Source organism: Haliotis rufescens, unplaced genomic scaffold, assembly GCF_023055435.1.
Source record: "Haliotis rufescens isolate VD_foot unplaced genomic scaffold, xgHalRufe1.0.p SCAF_5, whole genome shotgun sequence".
Classification (NCBI taxonomy): domain Eukaryota; kingdom Metazoa; phylum Mollusca; class Gastropoda; order Lepetellida; family Haliotidae; genus Haliotis; species Haliotis rufescens.
Window position 1 is genome coordinate 44304696 of NW_025964223.1, and position 19095 is coordinate 44323790.

Here is a 19095-nt window from a genome sequence, read left to right on the forward strand (position 1 = left end):
AGACGTGGCTCTTTCTTACCTCTTCACATAACCACAATGTATGTTGGTGATGTTCTAGTTTAGTAACACAGCAGTCACATAATTTACAGAGCTATATAATGACAGATACATTGACTCGAAATGTGATTCAATTATAGAGGTAATTATACCGTAGCAATATCTAGTTAACACACATTTACATACAATGTAAGACGGTTTTAACAGTGATATGTCACTGACAGTGTTGTCATTGATAGACCGTGTTTGATGGTCATCACTGTGTCATCACAAGCGTGCCCTGCAAATATCTATACTCCTTTTGGTAATGGCCTAAATAAAGATAAAACTTTTGAACTAAACATTTACCAATAATCAAATTCCTTCACCAGATACTGGTTAAATAATTAAGAAAAAAATGTAAAAACATAAAATCAAATGGACCTTTATTCGTTGATCAAACAGGTTATATTTACAGAAGAGTTTTGATATGAAATAAGAAAACGCAGAAAAGAAAAACAAAGAGTTTGTTATTATATGTAGTTTAGTGGGCACACTGAGACAATTAAAATAAGAAATTAACTATTTCCCCATATTGTCAGAGTTGATAGGTTAAGCGAAATTGATCACGACAATCGGCTTGGTATACTGAAGGATCAGCTTGCCCATGGAAAGACCCCACTCCAGTATTTGGATACCACCGGAATGCTATTACAATTGCATTATAATTATTGAGGACTATGTGCTATCTGGTTAAAAGACCTGTGCAAACACTGTAAAATGTTCAAGGCATGAGCGGTGACTGATAAGTTCTGAGCCTAACTATGATGGACTGTGTTGATGGAGTTGGCTGCTAATGCTTTTTCGTCATCAAGGAAATTATGTACATGAAAAGCAATGTCCAAATCAAAGTTACAGAAACGGTGAAGAATTGATACTGTAATATGTATCATCCAATATGAACAAAAATAGCCATAGTGGCCCAGAATAATGTTACACAAACGGTAAAATACTTGGTAGTAATAGCATGAATTGAAGTAATCACACTTATATTAAGAAGAAATACACTGTAACGCTCGGTAAAAAAACGATTATTCACGGGTGAATCATACTTATATACATGTACACGTATTCATTGTGCTTAATTGGTATTTACGTTGAAATTGTATGCAATTACTTAACATAAACTATTTAAGAATTATCAAAGTGACACATCTGATAACGGTGGGAATCCAAAGACTGTTTAAATACATGGAAGGATTAAAGTGAAAGCGAATAAGCATTATTACAGCTGACGTTTCAGATCTATATGGAAGAACAGCAAATCTTAAATGTTTCTCATTTTGACAAACCCCTCAACTACGGGAATAGTGCTGACAATGCTATAATCTTTAATTGACCAAGGCGAAACTGGGGCTCGAACACATGATCATATGCATAGATCGTGGCACTGGGAATTGTGGCGCCTTAGACGACTGGTTTACCCTTGTTCAGCCTTAAACATATGCGTCCAAAATAGTTATTTCTGATATACAAAACAGCGTTATGTGAATACGAAAATGTTTGGTGCCACAACTGAGGACATTGTCAAGTTCAAGGTAACCATCGAGATATTCGGAACACAGCACACAAAAACATATTCCATTTTAGGGATATGCTCATTTCATTGGTCCTGCAATCGAATAATCAGACTTGTCTGCCATTCCCGATGCAGTATCATACGGCGAACTAACAGTTTCAGGATGATTGGTCACCCTAGGGAAATGGTCATAGTCATCATCATCAGTGTTCCTATCGGTCATACTCAGTTGTGCTACTGCCTTAGTTGCAGAAGCAGCGGTGTCATAGTCATTCTGGTGTATCTGCGGGTTGGTTTTCTTGTGGAAAAGATTGTAACCATAATTGTCTTCTCCAATTGTTCCTCCTGTATGTGAAGGTTGAGCCACCGAGGCTGTTGTGTCGTAGCCACTGGTCTGTGGGGATGCTTTGACTCCGATGTGATCATAATCACTTTCAGTGGTAGAGGCTTTCGAAAACTGTTCTGCATTCTGCTTCTCAGCTTGTTCAAGAATGAAATATGTGTTTGCAATTTGAGGAATCTCCATACCATCCGCGGTAGCGTAATCATAATCACCGCTCTGTGTCTTAAGATCCTGGATTTCATGGTAGTTGTTCTGTGGGGTTTTACCGGCCAAACTGTATGCCATGCCAGGCTGTACATCCAGAGGAAATGATGCGGTCTTCTCTTTTCCTTCACCTTTCGCTCGTCTGGAAGTCAGTTCAGAGATACAAGGTGACATAATCAGTGATACATGTACATACAGCAGTATTATGAAGAACACATTTAAATACATTCTTGATTTGAATGATCAATACAAATTTGTCTGGGTTATAATCTTAGGATCTTTCAGTGACGTTCACGGTTTATGAATGCGAGTCTCGCTGAAGTTTATAGGGTTCAACGATGTTCTACGATGTTTAACCCTTTGAACAAAAACGTAGATCGCTCTCGATTTATTTGGCTCAAACGTATACAAGTGTAATATGTAGTCAAAAGGTAATAACTGATGAGACCGTTTTGTATATAATTGCAAGATTCTTGTTTAGAGATTATTTCTGAAGAAGAAACGGGCGTATCCTTGTGTTTCAAAACCGAAGTTTGACACTGACACACTGTATAAATTCTATAGTAGGATAGCTTTACTGGGAATAATTAGTGTATTTAATTTGACAGATATATTTGAATACATAAAAAAATACTTACCTATTTCGTATAAGCCACACTGATACCAATGTTACAACCAATATTGCTACGACTGTGGCCACAACTCCACCAATAATTGCACCAGTGTCGACTGAGATCGAACAAATATATGTAGCTTAATTATTATAATAATATATCATTATACATTATGTTGGGTATACAAAAATTTCACATTGTGAATGCTTGCATTACTGCCTGACGATTAACGTCCTTCCAAAACGTTCTCTGCTGCTAATTGGTATTTACCATTGGCACATACAATACCCTCGTGAAGATACGGGTTAGAATTGGTCTTCAGTAATCCACACTTGCCATAAGAGGCGACTAACGGGATCAGGTGGTCATGCTCACTAACTTGATTGATGTGTCTGATTGAAACCTCATTATAACTGAATTGTTTGGTCCAGATTCGATTATTTACAGACCACCAACAAACAGACATGAAATATATCAACGTCAATTTTGAATTTACCATAACAGACATACATATTTCAATTCATCCTTTATTTGAACATCTTTTTTTTTTCTTTTATCTCTTGCATCAGTTACTGTCATTAAAAGGATCCGTCAGAATCAAGTTTGGACTAACTTCTTTTCCAATACATCGTCGCTGTTGGAATCATATCTATTGTTAATCTATTTGATATCACATAATAAGAGAATATGATCGTTGATGATAATATACTTTCTACAGTTAAACCACAGTTATAACGAACTCAAAGGGACCACTCATTCTAGTTCTTTATAACCGTAGTTTGTCATAAGCATATATACAGCAAGTGTCCGGGACAACAAAAAAGTTCGTTATATCCGTCTGTTCACCATAAGCGTGTTCGTTATAAACGGAGATTACTGTATTTACCAAGTTTTCATATTTGACAAATTGGCTAGGAGGTAATTCATAACACGTTACGAAATGCATACATCACGATGGGGAGATATACTGAAGAGTGGGCATTTGAAACGCAACTCCTACAATATCAATTTATATGTGCATCTTTGTTTTATTTGGATATAAATGTGGATGTAACAAGGATACAACGTATCGGCTTTGAGGTGCAAACTATTATTAATTACAAGCTCTTAGGATTAACAAAGCTAACAAGTAATATTTACCTTTCGATGAAGTTTCTGAAATCAGAATGATCATTGTCTGTTAGATATGTTTTAGTGAGGAGTTTGTCATTACAGACTGGACTGAAGAAATACTGTGCATCCGACTTTAGCGATAGTGGCAAAAGTGAGTGTAGCCGTATGGTTTCAATGCGTTGTTACACAGCGTAAAGCTTAAATTAATTCTCTTTTCTGATAGTCAGAACTCCAATTAACTACACAATAGAATCTACTAATTGTCTATATGCTGCAAAACTAACATTACCTGTTGAAATATGGTTGTTATAATCTTTTGAGGAAATTGTTGTTCCTGTATTTGTACCTGTTTGAACGGAAACTATATTGGATATTTTGATACAAAATATTAAACGTTGCAATAGCATTTTAAGGATGCGATTATACAACATGTATATGAACTCTATACAGTGAAAATCTGGATATAACTCTGGCCTACCTTCGCCTGTCACTGGTTCACACGTCACATTAACAGGGTCTGAAGCTGCAATATATAACAAACTTAATATCATACTGTCAGTTAATCTTACTGTTTATCCGGAATTAGACGTATAACCCATTTGTCACATGTGTATATATGTGTGTGTATTTATACAAGCACTGAAAAAATATATCGTGAAATATTAACTACACAATAATTAAAACTACTGCTGGTGATGCAGTTTCACTCTACGGTCAAAAAACAACATTTTGGTTAATAGAAATACACCTAGATCTTTGATTGTATTGTATCAGGACTGGCTTAGGTACGACTTCTCATTCTTACCATTAATCAGAAGCCACATTAAGGCAGATAATGATCTTGGAAAATCCACGAAGTTAAGAAATATTGGGAGTTCCGCTGTTACGTTAAGTCTCTCAAAAAGTCATTGAGATCTCATTCTGAGGTAGGACAGATAACTTTAAGAAGCATTGCCCTTAAGTTCCTCGTCCTAACCTCGCGTCGAGAGCATACACTGATATGCTTGTAGCAATGATATAAGACTTCAAGCTGCACATATAATTGATTGTTTCCATTGTAGAATTAGGCATCCTATTTTCTCTGTGGATGAGTGAGACTTGAGATAATCCCTCTGCATCTCCTCCACTGGTGTTCAGTAATTTACCTCCTGCTACATTCATAGTTTCGGTCATTAGAAACATTAAGATAATTAACATGAGGGTCATGAAAGCACCTTATCTAATCATCGCCGTTATCTTGCCAGGAGAGGGCACGTTTAGAACAATTCATGATTGTCAGATGATACTTTCCACCTTTCTAATATGACTTGTATGATTTTAGGCGCACACTGAGTCCTTTTCCACATAACATTTTACTTTAGAACACTTTTGTCTCAGTTACGTAACACTTGTGACGTCATTCTATTTTTCGCACACCATATTTTTATTGAATGGAGGGGCTTCCAGTATCGAAGACCGTAGAGCGAATATTATATTTAATGTGACCTGTAGTACTAGGACCACTCGCAGTACGAGTCGAAAATCAAGCTGGAGGAAAGTCAGCACATACCCGGACAAGAAAACAGATGAAATACAAGGATACGATGACATTGACAATTTTAATGATGAAGAAGTACATCGTCATTTAGTAAACAATAATTACATCAATTTCAGTTGCATGCAGATTTATGTTGATCGCAATGTTCTGTGTTTGGATACACGAATCTCATAGGAAGGCTCCGCGGTAAAACTGGTATTTCCTTGAATGACAGTGCTTACAACTTTCATCTGATATTCTGTAGTACGCTTCCAAGACGGTTATTCCAGTGGTTGCAAATAAAAAGCATCTGGTATAGTTGGCGATGAACAGCAAGCGCCACTTTTAAAACAATTTCACAACACTGTGCACATCTGTAAGCATTGCCCGGATGTTCGTCAGCTAACAATGTCTGCCATGTTTGAGCCCTTCACTGTTGGTTTTTTACCTTTTCTTACTGTACATTAGACACCTACCTTCTTCACCTTGACAGGGATGGTGGGGTAGCCTAGTTGTTAAAGCGTTCGCTCGTCACGTCGAAGGGTTCGATTCCCGACATGGGTACAATGTGTGAAGCCCGTTTCTGGTGTCCCCCGCCGTGATATTGCTGGAATATTGATAAAAGCGGCGTAAAACCATACTCACTCCCCTTCACCTTGATAGATCTGAAATAGTGAAGCTGGTCCACTGCGCAAATTGCTGTGTTCCTGCCCACCATGTAATGCAAAGTTAATACCAGTGATACAGCTCATCGTGTCCTGGTTGTTGCTTCGCAAACACCTTTAGACCATAGAACGTCTTCTTCCTCCAGGGTCCCTAAAAGTATTTTCATGGCATTATCCAAAGTATCCCGTATCTGATAATCCAGGTATAACTGACTGCAGATGACGAATCTATACAGAGTGTCTGGAGGATAATCTGAACCGTCAGCTCATCCTTGGCCATGTCTCCGAATTCCGTCAAACCAGGACGTATATAGCTGTCTTCTGCTAATCTCTGCGTTACTTTGATACACCTTAAAACTCTTCACCCACTATCACATTTTACTCGTGGGGCAGTCAGAGGAGTTAACGAAACTCACTCACTCACTTACTCACTCGTGGTGCTGTCAACGAATCTGAAATGAGGAATAATCCTGTAGCCTCAACACGTCATTGATTAACATGTATGTATATGTTTACTTATAAAACGAGAACGATTTAACAATGACATTAATCTTTTATCAACTGGAGTCGATGACTGCGTAGATGCAATAGTCGTTGCTACTAGATCACATTATGGTTATTTTTTTACATAATGCTCACTTAAATTAAGTGATAACGCCGCTAAATTACGCTTCATAGTTTCACTTTGTCTTTAAAACTTCAGTTTTTCATGACATTGTTTTCCTGTGTAATCAAATCTACGATTGTTGAACGATTCTCGATACATTTTTTTTCTAACGTTTCCGATATACATAATGTTTGAGGCTTTGTGAATTAATATATATGTGACATATATCATATAGTAAAATTCCATTCTAACATTTGTTATACACGTTACTACTTACTAAACTATTCGATTATTTGCCATTGGACAAATCAAGAAAATGTATATGATATTTATTCATATTTATTTAAGAGTCGAAACATTACAGATTCTGTACATGTACACAATGCTAAATGAATGCTGACACAAGCGACTTTTGTAATGTTTCGAATAAAAGGAATAATCAACGACTGCTAAAGTTAACTTGCTCAACGAAATACATACCATGCCTGCCTAAAAAGAGGACATTTCCTCTTCAAACCTAGAAGACGCATCTGTGATCAAACTGTGTCAAGTCTTCTCCTCAGCTTCGCACATTGATATCAGCTTATTGTCAGTTTTGTCGGAAATTTCTGGAGTTGACTTCACTATACGTTGTTCATAACTATTTCTGCCTTTTCAAACGTTGATACATCATCAGTGTCACTGATGTAGGAAAAAGATTCAAAGTACGGCTTCTCAGAATCGGTAATGCCATAGGGAGACAAACCATTAAAATTATCCAAACTGTCACTATCGGGGTTTGGGACAGTGGTCTAAGTCATGGAAGTGAAAACATCATCTTCGAAAAAAAATTGGCAGCTTTTATCTTAAATTGATCCAATAACATAAATTCAGCAACTTACACACAAACCACCAGCAACTTCATGACAGTAGCATTGTCGTTTTTACGTTAATCGTATCACCTTAACATTTGCTTTATTTCCCATGTTTTGTACAGGTAATTATAATGCGGGCACAGAAACCAGAATCATACCGACTTAATGTGAGCCACTTAATGACTGGCTGCTTGTTCCTAATTTTTGTTTTGAAAACGTGACGTGTTACGTCAAATTGATAAGAAGTGACACCAGATTTTCCTCCGGGAATATATGAAACATGTCAAGTCACATGATATCAAGTTAAAATTGTTTTGTTGAAAATGTATTTGAAGTAGGGGGGTATCCTTTTAAGTCCCCGTTTCTTAAACACAATGGGTCTCGGTCTCTGTATTCGGCCACAAGTGTGGCCAATGAAAACATTGGAAGGTTTAACATTAAGGATATAAGTGAATCTGATGACGTCATGGTGTGTTTTGTCGTCTGTGGATTATTTCAGAGTGAGTGAGTATTCAGTTTATATAGTATTCAGCTTGGAAGACAGCCAGGAGTATTGCAGGTCTAAGACGTTTACCACTTTGATGAAACCCAGCACTGGTGTCATGCTGCAAACCTAGAAACATAATCGGGGCAAACCGGGATTCGAGCCAACAATATTAGTTTTCTTCCGTGCCCAAGGGACGTAACTCTGCACAGCCAGGCTCGTCGTCTTAGATTATTCCCCCGGATTATTGTAGAAGTAGAAAGTACAGGTAACAGAGACCAGGTGGACCAATCTAAGTGTATTCTGCAAAAGGTATTCACCGAAAAGCCTTACTTCTGGCCCTGTTAGTAATTGATAAAAGAGTGAGTAAGTGAGTATGGTTTTACGCCGCGTTTAGCAATATTCCAGCAATATCACGGCGGGGACACCATAAATGGGCTTCACACATTGTACCCATGTCGGGAATCGAAAATTGAAAAAAGCACTAGAGCCATAAATGTTTAAGCACCCTTGAAGAGTATATTACTTGCGTGTAACTGTATGTCTAAAATATAACGCATAAAGCCCGTAAATAAAGAAATGTCTCTCTCTTTCTCTCTCTCTCTCCCTCACTCTGTCTCTTCCTCCCTCCCTCCCTCTCTCTCTCTCTCTCTCATATATATCATTACATACTTATACCGAGTTCAAGTCGGTCATGTGCTTTTGGGCTGTTTTAAGCCTGTCGTCCGTGTCATGTATGTTTGAATTCCAGTTAATTATCCTTGTCGTAAAAGGCCACTAACGGGATCGGGTGGCCAGGCTTGCGGACTTGGTTGATGCATGTCATTGATCTCAATTGCGTGGATCGATGCTCATGATATCAATCACTGGATTGTCTGGTCCAGACTCGATTATATACAGGCCGATGTCATATAGCTGGAATATTGCTCAGTGTGGCGTTAAACAAACAAACCAAAAAACAAACCAGTTTATTATCCATGTACACACCGATATTCAGATTCTAACTACTTGACATTACCCCGTCATTACAACATATATACTCCGTTGGAAGACCCAGCTAGGAACACCGTAGCCCGCCTGCACACCTCTTAACTGTCAATTGCTAGTTATTAGTAATTGGGGAATGTTGTCGTCATATATTTATCGAGGTGTAATCATGATAAAGTCTACCATGCGTTTGATAGTAGTAACTATTTCGTCTTGCGTGTTCTTTTTCAAGTGGTGACTGAAAGGGACGGATAATTAACTATTCAGAGCACGTTTGATAGTGAATATGTTGTTGTGTGTGAATTGCAGTCTCATTTGTGACGAATATGGATAATTAAAAACTGACACGAATAACATAACTTCAAAAATCGCCACATGACACACATTTGCTACAGAATTAGCCTTTCTCTGCATGATCGCGAGTGGATGCAGGGGGTCGATGCATTGATGTTTTACAACAGTCTACAATAAATGCATCTTGACTTTGAGCAAAATACCAACAGCGAGTCTGATTTGTTTTTTATCGAAACCCATTAGTTACAATTAAATCAATTAGTGTCCATCAAAACACACTTACTCTTGATACACTGATATTCCACAACGGAGAATGCACGAGCTGCACCACGCCGGGGAGCACGATACACACACTGATTCTCTGTTGAACAGTTGTTGTAAAGGGACACCAGCTCGGTGTTGTTGAACCTGTGATATCCATGTTCTGTCACATTGTCCGGGTTCACTGTGTCGCAATTAGAGAGACCTGTTACTGCACACCCTGTATTGTTAGTGTAGTAGGCGTCATAGATGGCGATCTTCTGGGTGCTGTTGCAGCTGATGTCATGCCGAGTACAGGGGTTTCCAGCGGAACCATAGCATGCTTTACTGGGCTGTGTGGCACCTACATGGAGGACACGTCACATCATGCATGTATGAACATTTACTGTGAGATGAAATGAGTTTAAAAGTAGCACTTCTGGTTATAATATCTCTGTCTACATTGTCAAGAACACAATGTTTTCGCAATATACTTACTCATTGGTCAGGCATTCATATACATGTGTTAGTAAAGCATCCACATGGAGGACACGTCACATCATGTATGTATGAACATTTACTGTGAGATGAAATTTGTTTGAAAGGAGTATTTATGGTTATAATATCGCTATCTATACTGTCCACAACACAATGTTTTTGCCTATGTACTTACTCATTGGTCAGACATGCATATGCATGTGTTAGTAAAGTCAGGGAACATGTAAGGGTCGTTGATAACAAATTGATATTATAGAGATACATGTACATATATACATGTATTGTAAGATCGCTGAAAGCACCGTTTATGATATAAATGCTTAAATAAATACCATAAACTTCATATTACGATCCGATCTATATGCAAATGAGGTCGCCTAGCAGAAACTACTTTTCGAGCCCCATACATCAATGCGATGCCTTCTTCTCATTAAACTATTGATTCATATAACGTTCTCGGTTTGCTTGGATATGGGTTTCCCATTGCTACAAACATGGGCCCGTGTCATTTTGCATAATATGGTGGTTCACTCACAAATTGTATTCATACATACTTTCAAAAGCTACTTGAATGAATGAAATTACTTCATAACCGTCCTGTAGATATTTTAAAAATAATATCATGTGATACAGAGATTATTACCATCATGTGCTTCGGTATCATACTCTCTTAAAAAAAGAAACGCTTTGTAGATAGTGAGAATGTTAATTTTATTTACTCATGAAACAGTAATACAAATACAACCGCACCATCGCCACAGAACGTCTTGCAACTGGAGAGTACTAGTCAACGTACATCAGCGCCACATCTCGTCCATTGGATCGGTATACGCGACTAATTCAACCAAGGATCGCCTGAGAAGGGTGGAACAAGAGTCGCCAACCCTTCGCAAGATTGCTACATCCCTTTGAGGCAGCAGGAAATTGGTTTGAGGAGGGCATCGGCCAAAACAATCATGAGTCACCTGCAAGAGGTGAGAAGTTGACCCAGAAGACCGGTGTTTGTCCTTGTATTGAGACGTTTGCATCGACGACAACGTATGGGGCAGAGCAATATAAATGTAAAGACATGAAACTGGCGGCCAGTCTGGTTCAGTGATGAATCACGATTTCTTCTTCAACGCCGAGATGGAAGACAGCGTGTGAACGTTTTGCACCAAACTGCGCTCGACAGGTTGACCGATTCGGTGTCGGAAGTGTGTTGGTGGAGGGAGCCATATCCTACACACGAAGATCTGACCAGGTGGTGGTTTAGGGGAATCTGACAGCAAATCGGTACATCGACCAAATTGTTCAACGTCACCTTCTTCCGGTTATCAACTACCAGAAGGGATGGCTTCAACATGACAATATTACACCACACACAACTCGTGTCACTGTTGACTTCCAACATAATTCAAACGTTAATGTCTTGCCATAGCTTTCCAGATCTCAGGACCTAAACCCGATACAGTATCTGTGGGATGAAGTAGATAGACGTACACCACAACATACACCGCAGACACTTACACAACTGGCCAACGCGTTGCATGAAGTTTGGAGGAGAATTCCAGAGGACAGAATCCGTAGACTTATTCAGCTTGTGCCAAGGATGTGTAAAGCAGTGATGACGGCACACAGTGGTCACATCAGGTACTGATCGGAATGCCCCCCTCGTGGACGTAAGTGTCTTGCGATTACATAGGACAATCAATATTGCCAATTTTTTCTACTGAACAAAAAACAACACATAGTTTACTTTGGACGGACAAAGAGGTAGCCGTCCGTTCCCGTTCGCCATAGCCGATGTTTGTTATTCCCTCGAACAATACTGTCCATGCAAACGGAGTAGATTTCCATTACATCACTATGTTGAATACAATGTCCAAGAAAGTCCACAACCCGTCATTAAGAACACCATCAGTTAAGAACTATTACCGGGTTTCTGGTAACGTTTTGAATTAGATGTTTGCAATGAATATCGCCGCCGTATGTGAGTACACTCATATATGGTTTACATGAGCAAAAATGCATACACCTCAAATATTTTGTGTATGTAGATATGACAAGCTGTACTTATTTCAGCTGCCGATCTCTATATGCATTTGCAAATGTCTGTCTTACCTGTATAAACGGGTTGAAGCATGTAGCCAAAAACGATGAAACATTTCCAAACGATCATAGACTTCGTCATAATGTTGACATTTCACCGCGTCATGATCAGCGCATCTTAAAAGACACAAAATGTAAAGGGTTTAAATTTGTATTGTCAAAAAAAACTTACTTCCTTGTTAAACACCGCCTGCATATATGTGACGGTCATGTCGTACAGGTGGGTATCAACACTATATGAATGCAGCCAACATGTTATCATGAGGGACATAGTCTGATGTGAGAGATAGTCTGGGGTGAGAGATAGTCTGGGGTGAGAGATAGTCTGTGGTGAGAGATAGTCTGGGGTGAGAGATAGTCTGAGGTGAGAGATAGTCTGGGGTGAGAGATAGTCTGTGGTGAGAGATAGTCTGGGGTGAGAGATAGTCTGGGGTGAGAGGTGGTCTGTGGTGAGAGATAGTCTGCTGTGAGAGATAGTCTGGGGTGAGAGATAGTCTGGGTGAGAGACAGTCTGGGGTGAGAGATAGTCTGGGGTGAGAGATAGTCTGGGGTGAGAGATAGTCTGGGGTGCGAGATAGTCTGGGGTGAGACATGGTCTGTGGTGAGAGAAAGTCTGGGTGAGAGATAGTCTGGGGTGAGAGATAGTCTTGGGTGAGAGATAGTCTGGGTGACAGATAGTCTGTGGTGAGAGATAGTCTGGGGTGAGAGATAGTCTGGGGTGCGAGATAGTCTGGGGTGAGAGATGGTCTGTGGTGAGAGATAGTCTGGGGTGAGAGATTGTCTGTGGTGAGAGATAGTCTGGGGTGCGAGATAACTTGGGGTGAGAGATGGTCTGTGATGAGAGATGGTCTGTGATGAGAGATAGTCTGGGGTGAGAGATTGTCTGGGGTGAGAGATGGTCTGTGATGAGAGATAGTCTGGGGTGAGAGATAGTCTGGGGTGAGAGATAGTCTGGGGTGAGAGATAGTCTGGGGTGAGAGATAGTCTGGGGTGAGAGATAGTCTGGGGTGAGAGATAGTCTGGGTGAGAGATTGTCTGTGGTGAGAGATAGTCTGGGGTGAGAGATAGTCTGTGGTGCGAGATAGTCTGGTGTGAGAGATGGTCTGGGGTGAGAGATAGTCTGGGACGAGAGATAGTCTAGGGTGAGAGATGGTCTGTGGTGAGAGATAGCCTGGGGTGAGAGATAGCCGCTGTGAGAGATAGTCTGGGGTGAGAGATAGTCTGGGGTGAGAGATAGTCTGGGGTGAGAGATAGTCTGGGGTGAGAGGTGGTCTGTGGTGAGAGATAGTCTGGGGTGAGAGATAGTCTGCTGTGAGAGATAGTCTGGGGTGAGAGATTGTCTGGGGTGCGAGATAGTCTTGGGGTGAGAAGTAGTCTGGGGTGAGAGATGGTCTGTGGTGAGAAATAGTCTGGGGTGAGAGATAGTCTGGGGTGAGAGATAGTCTTGGGGTGAGAGATAGTCTGGGGTGAGAGATAGTCTTGGGTGAGAGGTGGTCTGTGGTGAGAGATAGTCTGCTGTGAGAGATAGTCTGTGGTGAGAGATAGTCTGGGTGAGAGATAGTCTGGGGTGCGAGATAGTCTGGGGGTGAGAGATGGTCTGTGGTGAGAGATAGTCTGGGTGAGAGATAGTCTGGATGAGAGATAGTCGGGTGAGAGATAATCTGGGTGAGAGATAGTCTGGGGGTGAGAGATGGTCTGTGGTGAGAGATAGTCTGGGGTGAGAGATAGTCTGGGTGAGAGATAGTCTGGGGTGAGAGATTGTCTGGGGTGAGAGATAGTCTTGGGTGAGAGATTGTCTGTGGTGAGAGATGGTCTGAGGTGAGAGATGGTCTGGGTGAGAGATAGTCTGGATGAGAGATAGTCTGGGGTGAGAGATAGTCTGGGTGAGATATAGTCTTGGGGTGAGAGATAGTCTGGGGTGAGAGATGGTATGGGTGAGAGACAGTCTGGAGTGAGAGATAGTCTGGGGTGAGAGATTGTCTGGGTGCGAGATAGTCTGGATGAGAGATAGTCTGCTGTGAGAGATAGTCTGGGTGAGAGATAGTCTGGGGTGAGAGATTGTCTGGGTGAGAGATAGTCTGGGGTGAGAGATAGTCTGTGGTGAGAGATAGTCTGGATGAGAGATAGTCTGGGTGAGAGACAGTCTGGGGTGAGAGATAGCCTGGGGTGAGAGATTGTCTGTGGTGAGAGATAGTCTGGGGTGAGAGATTGTCTGTGGTGAGAGATAGTCTGGGGTGAGAGATAGTCTGTGGTGCGAGATAGTCTGGGGTGAGAGATGGTCTGTGGTGAGAGATAGTCTGGGTGAGAGATAGTCTGGAGTGGGAGGAAATCAATGACATTAGTCCTTCCCCGCGAGACCTGTTATCAAGTTGTGAGATTAAGTCACACTAAACGATGAAATGCCCTAACACGTTAAGCAAACCATTATGGTAAACTTCTTGTGACCACGATATGACAGTAAATGAAATGAATAGCAATGACCTTTACAAAGAGGATCTACCTTGTGAGGTGTCTAGGCCCCCTACTTGTCAATAATGCAAACTTCCTGATACAACAGTATTAATTTAAATTGTTACTGATAGCTCGTATCGAGAAAACGTACATGTAAGTGGCCACCCTGCATTAGAGGAATGCAATTAAATGGATTTACATCGAAACATTGCGCTTCCACTTTACGCTACCAAACGCAATGTTATTTATAATATAATCATCCGCATTTGTTTCTTTGTAATTTCATTACATTTACATCTACCCCTCGAACCAGGATTTCATGGTTTTTCAGAACACATGGCGATGGGCGTTGCACTCCGACCAGTTAAAAACGTTTTTTTCATACATTAAAATTTAAATCTTGAAGTTAAACGTATAAGGCGTATGAATATATATTAATTTTCTAGTCGGCCACTGACTAGTATCACACAGTTCATGGTCATGATTGTATTATTCCCAGCAGCATTACATTTGTACATTGTATTTGACAATCTTCAATTTACACTCCACGCAGTCAGCCTCATCCTTTACGAGAGTAATTGGTAGATGGAATTAATGACCCACATCACGATATATTGCTTACTAAGCAAATTGAAATATAAATGAAATACGCGGAATAATGAATAATAATAATAATAATAATAATAATAATAACGATGACGACGACGATGATGATGATGATGATGATGATGATGATGATGATGATGATGATGATGATGATGATGATGATAATGTCGGAGGATGTCGGACATAATCACAATGTCAATGTTGATGGTACAGAAATGAGTGTCAACCAAGCGAATTGCTGTATCACATCAGGGGCGGTCGGGTAGCCTAGTGGTTAAAGCGTTCGCTCGTCACGCCGAAGACCCGGGTTCGATTCCCGACATGGGTACATGTGTGAAGCCCATTTCTTGTGTCCCCCGCCGTGATATTGCTGGAATATTGCTAAAAGCGGCGTTAAACCATACTCACTCACTCACTGTATCACATCTGTAAAGACTCAGATTTCCAGAGACAGGCTATCTGAACGACAACTGCATCGCGTTTATGTGCAGTGTTTTGATAAGATCAGCAGCCCCGCAGAGTCCTCTCTTTGGATAAAGTTGACTGGCCTGAAAAGTGAAACAGTAGGCTTTCTGTTTGCTGCTCGGGGCCAGCCACTTCCCACTCGAAACCGTCAATGTGAGATTTTGCATCAAAATGTAAATAGGAAATGTAGATTATGAAATGAATTTAATGAGACTATCCAACACGTTGTCAGTGGATACACAGCTTTAACACAAACACAGTATCCTAAGCAAAATGATGGAATGGTTCGATCATTTTATTACCTTCTTCGCAATGCTTGTGGTTTTGATACAAAAGTCCATCCATGACACGACCCTTATTCTTCGGAATAGGCCCGTATACAGCCTCATATCTATCCAGGCCAACAAACCTGATCTTGTCTTTTTTGACAAATCTAAAGAATTTTCTGTCCCTTTTGACGCTAATGTGATTGACAAGATTCAGGAAACACATGGCAAATATGCGGAACTCGCTTTCGAAATGTCACGATTGCATCCCAAGTACCAAGTTGTCCGACTCCCCATTAGTCTCGGTGCCTTAAGTTTGGTACTCCCAATCTGTTGTCTGACATTGTGAGAATACCCGGATTTGCTGCCCTTCTATAAATAAAGCCCTTCTGACAATCTTGATAATGCAGAATGCTGTAGTGTTGGGGAGTCTTCACAAGTTCTGGGTGGGTTTGACTAGTCAGCGCATCTTGGGAAATGTCCCATTCGCTGTCTGAGTTGCGTGTAGAGGGGGCAAGGGCCCTGAGCTGATGATGAGACTAACAAGCCTGAATGTGACAGGATCTCCCAACCCCTCTTTGCTGCATGTTGTTATTTTAATCTGTGAACACTAATTCATTTGTATTGCGTTTTTCAATGTTCGATATCATGCTTACAGTGCACCATTGTTACTCATGATCAGATGTGCCCAGGATCTCTGTTCTCACCGTCCCGGGGAGCGTGCAACCCAAACTGCCTGTGCGGCGCTAGATGTGTAACATACACACTCTTCCAGGTACCAGGTACATATTTCAGACAAGTCACCTCCATAAGACGATAACACATATTATGGTCACCTATGCATCTACTATCCGCGACCAATGTTTCTTAATTTCGCCTGATATGTGACCTCTGTGATGTACACAGGACCACGTTCCAGAACATCACCGTACAAACTGTTAAACATTATTAGGTATTCGTCTTAAATCCATGCCATTAAGGCCTTACCTGTTTGAAGTGCGTTCAGGTCATCAAGGAAAGAAAAAATGTGGCGTTCGTTTAGGTCAGCTAGAAGCTCTACCTTGTTTACATGGAACTGTGTCACCTGACTGATCATTCCGTGCGACGACAACACACAACTGTCCTTGGTATGATGCGTTCTTTCTTCCTCTGTACAAGACAACACAATATGTTGGTACTTGTCACTGCTTTACAGACTACATCAGTAACGTGATTGTCACGTGATTTGAAATATGATGTCTGTTATGCAGATAATAACGTATCGATATCTCGACAACACCTGCTGACATAAGACACTTTTAGAATAATCTATCACCGACAGTGTTGACATGAATAGGTCGTGTTGGATGGTCATACCAGGGACATTACAAACATGCCCTCTTCAAAACATCCCGTACACATACATATATGATGTATAACAGGTACCATACAAAAACACAAAGCTTTGTCACTTTGTTGTTACATGCACATGCAGGTCAATTAGGAAAATTGCATCGGGGGCCCTGGACACAGTTGCGTCCTTTAGGTGCTTAAGATTAGTTCACAATGCTCGTGGGTTTGAGTTCATTCTTCGTCCTGAATATGTTGCTATGTTTGAGAGCACCATGCCCGTGCTCTTGGGTTTCATCAAAGTGGTACTAGTCCGGACTATATGTCAGTTTTATGGTGCTAGCCTACAGAGATACCTTATCCAACTGAGACACTCTATACTGACTCGAGTCCGCCCATTTCTTGGCATATTCCCCTTTCAGCTGAGTTTGGTAACGCATAACATATCTTGATGACACTGTTGGTAGGGGATCAAAACACCGACCTTCCACTCTCCAAGCAGACGCTCAATCCACTACACCATAGCGGTGGTGGTAATGTGTAGTTTCACAGTTTTGATAAAAGTCACGTAACTACATTATTATCGTTCCAAGTGTATTGACCACATTGCAGTTTAAACAGCATATGAGGCGGTCGGGTAGCCAAGTGGTTAAAGCGTTCGCTCGTCACGCAGAAGACCCGGGTTCGATTCCCGACATGGGTACAATGTGTGAAGCCCATTTCTGGTGTCCCCCGCCGTGATATTGCTGGAATATTGCTAAAAGCGGCGTAAAACCATACTCACTCTTTCACTCGCTTAAACATCATATATTTCACGGAATGTACATATCAAACAGCCTGAATACCACCTCGTCCTTATTCTTTTATATCCTTTGACAACCATATCTGGTTTAACGTAAGAATGTTGTGTGCGCTTGATTAAACTTTTCCTGACAGGAAATAACGTAATATGAAATACTATACCTTCCTTCACTGATAACCCGGGACAAAAGGCCCATTGCTCTTTTGTACTGGGACACAAAATGTCTCTCTCCCCTTTTCTAACTGTTCCGCTTTTACTGCCCAGCTATTATGGTGTATACAATGCAGATACCCTCGTCAAAAGCTATAGAAGCTTGATAACAGAGAAAGTACTTCAGGACAGAACTGTCCTACTGATATGAAATTACAGCTGTTGACTGCACTTGGTTACATGTACTACGGACTACATTTGCATTGGGTTATCATGTGCGTGTCAGGTCGTGTTAACTATACACAATGAACCGGCCATTACCAACAGGAACGGGATCGTAAATGTTGTACTTGCATGCATCACGTCAGACTTTCCTCACACGTGAAGCTGAAACGCTGTGATATAACTGAAATATTGTTCATAGCAACGTTAAACTCACTCACTGAAATCACTGTCCCTTTGTGAATTCCTGAACTAAATTGAAAATAATGTTTTAAACGCTGTGCTTAGAGAGAAGCCTTTCTTTAGTTATGCATTTTACTTTTATGTTTGACCAAAGTTACGTTACTTAAGCAAAAGAATGTTCATGGTTATTTTGCAGACACATTGAGTTGTTTGTAAAGTTCGATACGTTGATCCCTAAAGTAGGCTTGTATTATACTTACTTTGGATAAGGTTTTCATTCATTAGAGGATAATCGAGCGATTTATATTCAATTTGTATTTAGTGCTTATATGTGGTTTTGATTACACATAGCACATATCAAAGACAAGACACACTCTATATTTACTTTTTTTCAACATACATTCCAACAGTCAGCAATATTCTGACGGCATGTGGATAGTGTCCGGGTCAAGCAAACCAGTATGGCATAAATAACGTCCCAAGCTGTCGGGATAAATAATCAGCCGTTTCACAGAGCCACCGATCCCCACTTGAATCGCCTGTTACGTCAAGCATG

General features: G+C 40.6%; 2 protein-coding genes across 4 annotated transcripts; both read right to left on the reverse strand.

The window, feature by feature from the left end:
• Nucleotides 1-405: 405 nt before the first annotated feature.
• Nucleotides 406-17083, reverse strand: LOC124139989. 3 transcript variants are annotated; one of them, XM_048384462.1, is made up of 8 exons: nucleotides 16841-17083; nucleotides 12078-12182; nucleotides 9520-9840; nucleotides 4308-4352; nucleotides 4119-4175; nucleotides 3857-3871; nucleotides 2741-2831; nucleotides 406-2244 (listed from the first exon to the last, which is right to left on the reverse strand). In XM_048384462.1, the coding sequence occupies exons 2-8, from the start codon at nucleotides 12145-12147 to the stop codon at nucleotides 1635-1637; spliced, it is 1209 nt and encodes a 402-aa protein (XP_048240419.1). In that variant the 5' UTR covers nucleotides 12148-12182; nucleotides 16841-17083; the 3' UTR covers nucleotides 406-1634. The 3 variants fall into 3 exon arrangements, with proteins under 3 accessions (XP_048240419.1, XP_048240421.1, XP_048240420.1); XM_048384464.1 differs by lacking the exon at nucleotides 4119-4175; XM_048384463.1 differs by lacking the exon at nucleotides 3857-3871 and having other exon boundaries at nucleotides 2741-2829; nucleotides 4117-4175.
• On the reverse strand, nucleotides 12299-14404 carry LOC125373305 (proline-rich protein 36-like). Its single transcript, XM_048384305.1, has one exon. The coding sequence runs from the start codon at nucleotides 14402-14404 to the stop codon at nucleotides 12299-12301; it is 2106 nt and encodes a 701-aa protein (XP_048240262.1).
• Nucleotides 17084-19095: the final 2012 nt, after the last annotated feature.

What these genes read in the sequence shown, in the direction of transcription:
- LOC124139989 (XM_048384462.1), bottom strand. Translation starts at nt 12,147, where the DNA reads ATGACGAAGTCTATGATCGTTTGGAAATGTTTCATCGTTTTTGGCTAC. An exon ending in GCTTCAACCCGTTTATACAG is followed by an intron (nt 9,841 to 12,077) that starts GTAAGACAGACA and finishes TCCTCCATGTAG; the next exon opens with GTGCCACACAGCCCAGTAAA. An exon ending in GGAATATCAGTGTATCAAGA is followed by an intron (nt 4,353 to 9,519) that starts GTAAGTGTGTTT and finishes TATATATTGCAG; the next exon opens with CTTCAGACCCTGTTAATGTG.
- LOC125373305 (XM_048384305.1), bottom strand. Translation starts at nt 14,404, where the DNA reads ATGTCATTGATTTCCTCCCACTCCAGACTATCTCTCACCCAGACTATC.